This window comes from Cariama cristata, unplaced genomic scaffold (assembly GCF_000690535.1).
Source record: "Cariama cristata isolate BGI_N322 unplaced genomic scaffold, ASM69053v1 scaffold19581, whole genome shotgun sequence".
NCBI classification, from domain to species: Eukaryota; Metazoa; Chordata; class Aves; order Cariamiformes; family Cariamidae; genus Cariama; species Cariama cristata.
The window spans coordinates 2,354-5,933 of NW_009598938.1; the positions used below are offsets into that span (position 1 = coordinate 2,354).

The 3,580-nt window shown below is 46.1% G+C and overlaps 1 protein-coding gene across 1 annotated transcript; it reads right to left on the reverse strand.

Annotated features, from left to right (window-relative positions):
* Positions 1-1,268: 1,268 nt before the first annotated feature.
* LOC104168800 (lysophosphatidic acid receptor 6-like) lies at positions 1,269-2,330 on the reverse strand. The gene has a single exon (XM_009709514.1). It carries the CDS (start codon positions 2,328-2,330, stop codon positions 1,269-1,271), a length of 1,062 nt encoding a protein of 353 aa, XP_009707816.1.
* Between the last annotated feature and the right edge of the window lie 1,250 nt (positions 2,331-3,580).

Consider the following 3,580-nt stretch of genomic DNA (forward strand, 5'->3'; position numbering starts at 1 on the left):
TCTTGTTCCCAGTCCAAAAGCACAGCATAACCTTGGAACCCCAAGCACCTGCTGCACCGAGCCAGGCCAAAGCCCGACTTTGAGCGTGCATTTTGGAACTGGAGCTACTGATTTAGCGCATTGCTGCAGGGAGGCACACCTTGGTACCTCAAACCAGCCCCACAACAAGTTCCTGTCTGTTCTCATCCGCACCGCAGTCTTGCGTGCCTACAGGCCAACAGCATGCACATGAAGTTTGGAGGTGGCATGGGAAGGAACAGAGCAGTGAGTCTCTAGATCTGTGACCAAATATCACATCCTCTTAAGTAAACCGTTGGCTTTTAGGCATGTTTGTCAGCCAGGCCAGTGGTTTCTTCTGGTGACTCTGATAACCCGCAAATGATAAACTTTCTCCAAAGGCTCGTGTTTCACAGGGTGGAAGACTCAGCAGTTCTCAGCAGCTGTGTGGTTCTGTTAATAGAAGGGGTAAAATAGGTCAGATATAAACCCAGTATCTGTCACAAAACGCGACCAAAACAAAAGCTTTGACGTTTGAACAGGACTGCGCTGTGTAAGGAGTTGTGCCAGCTCCTACACTATCCTCCCTCACTGACTACGTGGCAGGAGGAGCTTGTTTACCACTGGCCCTGCAGAGGGTTAACTGACTGATAAACACTTGGATCCCTTCTCTTCCAAACCTGCATTAACAGATGCCCAGCTCGAATCCGTAGGCAGGGAAGGCTGCACTGAAATACCCCTCGGGAAGCCAATCAATTGATTCACAAGAGGGGACGAACAGCCCTTATTTGGCTGTGGAATGCAGGCAGAAAGCAGTTTGTGAACCCAGCTGCCTACAGTCTGCCCCCAGAGAGAAAATACAGGATCGTAGGGAAAAACCAAGCAGGGCTGCCCCGATCCATTCCGCTTTCAGGCTTTCAGCCTCAGTGTCAATTAGGAGTCTGTTTTCTATCAAGTAACCCTTTCCTAGGCTGCACTGCTCTCCAGAAAGGCCCTGTGTTTTCCTCCCAATCCCCAAATTAAACAAAAGGAGATGAAACCATCAATGTATGTGAACACTGCATGTTTTACCACGTGCTACCTAGGACCGTCAGAGAATACAGCTCCTGAAAGTACTGTCCTAGCTGGCTAACAAAAATATATGGCTGTTAGGCACCTCCCTCCAGCGTTGTCTTGATGGAACAGCCACTGTATGAAAAAATGGTAGGTTCCACAGGTTGGTTTGCAAAGAAACAGTTGGAAAGATGAATACTGTACTTACTGTAAGTAGATCAGTTGATTCCATCTCTGTGTTTTTTATTTCCACATCTCCGTCGTAGTTTATAAACACAGGAGGACTCTCCCAATTTCTGGTCGCAGATTGTGTACACCGTTTTAGACCTGAATCTGAGCTTGAAGTTGAAGTGCCATTGCTTGCTGGAAGAGGTGAAGTAGTACAAGAATGGGTTAAGGCAACAGTTGAGACTCACGAGGGCTAAGGTGACCCTTCGCATTTTGTAGATCAAGCTGGTAAATGACTCATTCTGGATGACCTGGATTCTCATTAAAAAGTGGAGCAAGTGAGCGAGGTGATACGGGAGAAAGCACAAAGTACAAATGACCAGGATGATGTAGATCGTGCTCAGGGCCTTCCTCTTGCGAATGCTGCGTTTGATCCGGGAGATCCTCTTAGCAATAAGAGGGTAGCTGATCAGAATGATGGAAAATGGGATCACAAACCCAAAAACTAAGGCCAGGATGTTGTAAGGTGCCATGCGGTAAGTCCAGCTACTTGTAGTAAAGTTCTCAAAACATGCCGTGGTGTTCCTCACACCGTTGTTGTGGAGGGGACCTCCAAGGATAAGTGGAACCATGACACTGAGAGCGACCACCCAAAGGACTGTGACCACCATCACATAATGGATGGCTTTGATCTGGATGTACGTGAAGGGGTGCAACACTGCAATGTAACGATCAACGCAAATGCAGGTGAAAAAGGCAATGCTTAGATAGATGTTGATATAGTACAGAGTCCCAGTTATCCTACAAGCCATGTCACCAAATATCCAATTGTTCCGGTTCAGGTGGTAATGAATTTTAAAAGGCAACACACAAACAAACAAGGTGTCTACCAGAGCTAGATTAATCATGTATACGTAGGAATGGGAAGCATGTCTTACTCTGCAGGACAGGAAGTACAGAGCTAAGACATTTTCTATCAGTCCCAGCACGAAGACAATGCTGTAGATGGCAGTGAACAAGGAATACTGGAAGTTTGCTTCCAAATGGAATTCTGAACTGGCATTGGCAACTGTCTCGTTAGAGACTCCTTCAGTCCAGGAAACACCTGCCATGATTTCTGCTGGCGTAAGATGGGATAAAAGCCTTAAGCCATCCCTTACCTCAGGAGGTTCTTGAGTTTTATTTCATCTCAAGGGGGTAAGAGCTAAAGCTACGCAACTGAGCGCCGTTAAGTCTGGTGAAGTCTGTGGTTCAGAGGTCTCCGCTTGGTGTGTTTAGATGGAACGCGGTGTTGCTGTAAGGGAGAATAGATCATTTAAAACGCAACCATTTGAAGTTTACACAGTAGACAGAGTATTTACTGCCATTAAAATCATCACAAAGTGACAATACTGAAATAACAGAGGTAGCAATTCTCCTCACACGTCCCCCCCGCCAAAAAAAGAGATGTAGAAGGCTACAGCTTTGCCTAAGGATGGGCCAGCAACTGAAGCAGTAGAGGAGAACTTTAGCAATGATATACCTCTGGAGGAACTGTAATTATTTTCCCATTCCTAAGCCCTACCAAAATTCCTGCATCATTGCTGAGAGATTTATGATGTTATTATTCTGTCCTTAAAAACTTGCACTGATGGATTATGCAGGCATCCCAGGAAAAAAGAAAAGCAGTAGTGGCAAAAATACAACCAGGACTGCTTTTTCAGTTACTCCAGTGTGCCAGTTAACCCAGTCCTCTGTGTGACTAAACTGTTCCAACCTTGCCACTGCAGTTTTATAAAAAGCATGTGTGGAACCTTTCTGTTAAAATTAAGAAGTAGTGTTTAAAGGACAGAACTGAAACAGGGACTTGGCACCCATACCAAGCCGTTAACCAAATCACGAAGCAGCAGCACCATCCCCACGCCCACTGAGGAGCAGTTCAGGGTGGATCGTCAGTGGTACAAACAACTGTAACGTAACAGTAAATGGAAGGGCTCAGTGCTTCAGACAAGAAGTGCCTCGGAACAAACATTCATTTGCAGGGGAGTCTGTAGTACAGGATGGAGCCCGAAGGCATCGTAACACCCAGTTACATGCACGCAGACAATCTGAGAGAAATAGGTTGGGGTTTGCGTTTGGGTTTTTTTCCATCCTTCCCACTCACGCTTTTATACCTTAGTTGACGTTCATATACAAGCGGGAAGGCTCGGTGTAAGCTGTTGGGTGAATTTAGAGGACTTTAAACCTACTCTGCAGGTACACTGCAGAGGGAAACCACCATTCCTCTCTGTTACAAAGGGAGCCTAAGGGACTACTTTATGTGTTTGAAATATGGGAAAGAGGCATTGCGCAAGTACGACTCCTCATCTAGGTCACTCGCTTC

Excerpts from the sequence above, each read along its gene's own strand:
- LOC104168800 (XM_009709514.1), bottom strand. The coding sequence starts at position 2,330 with ATGGCAGGTGTTTCCTGGACTGAAGGAGTCTCTAACGAGACAGTTGCC.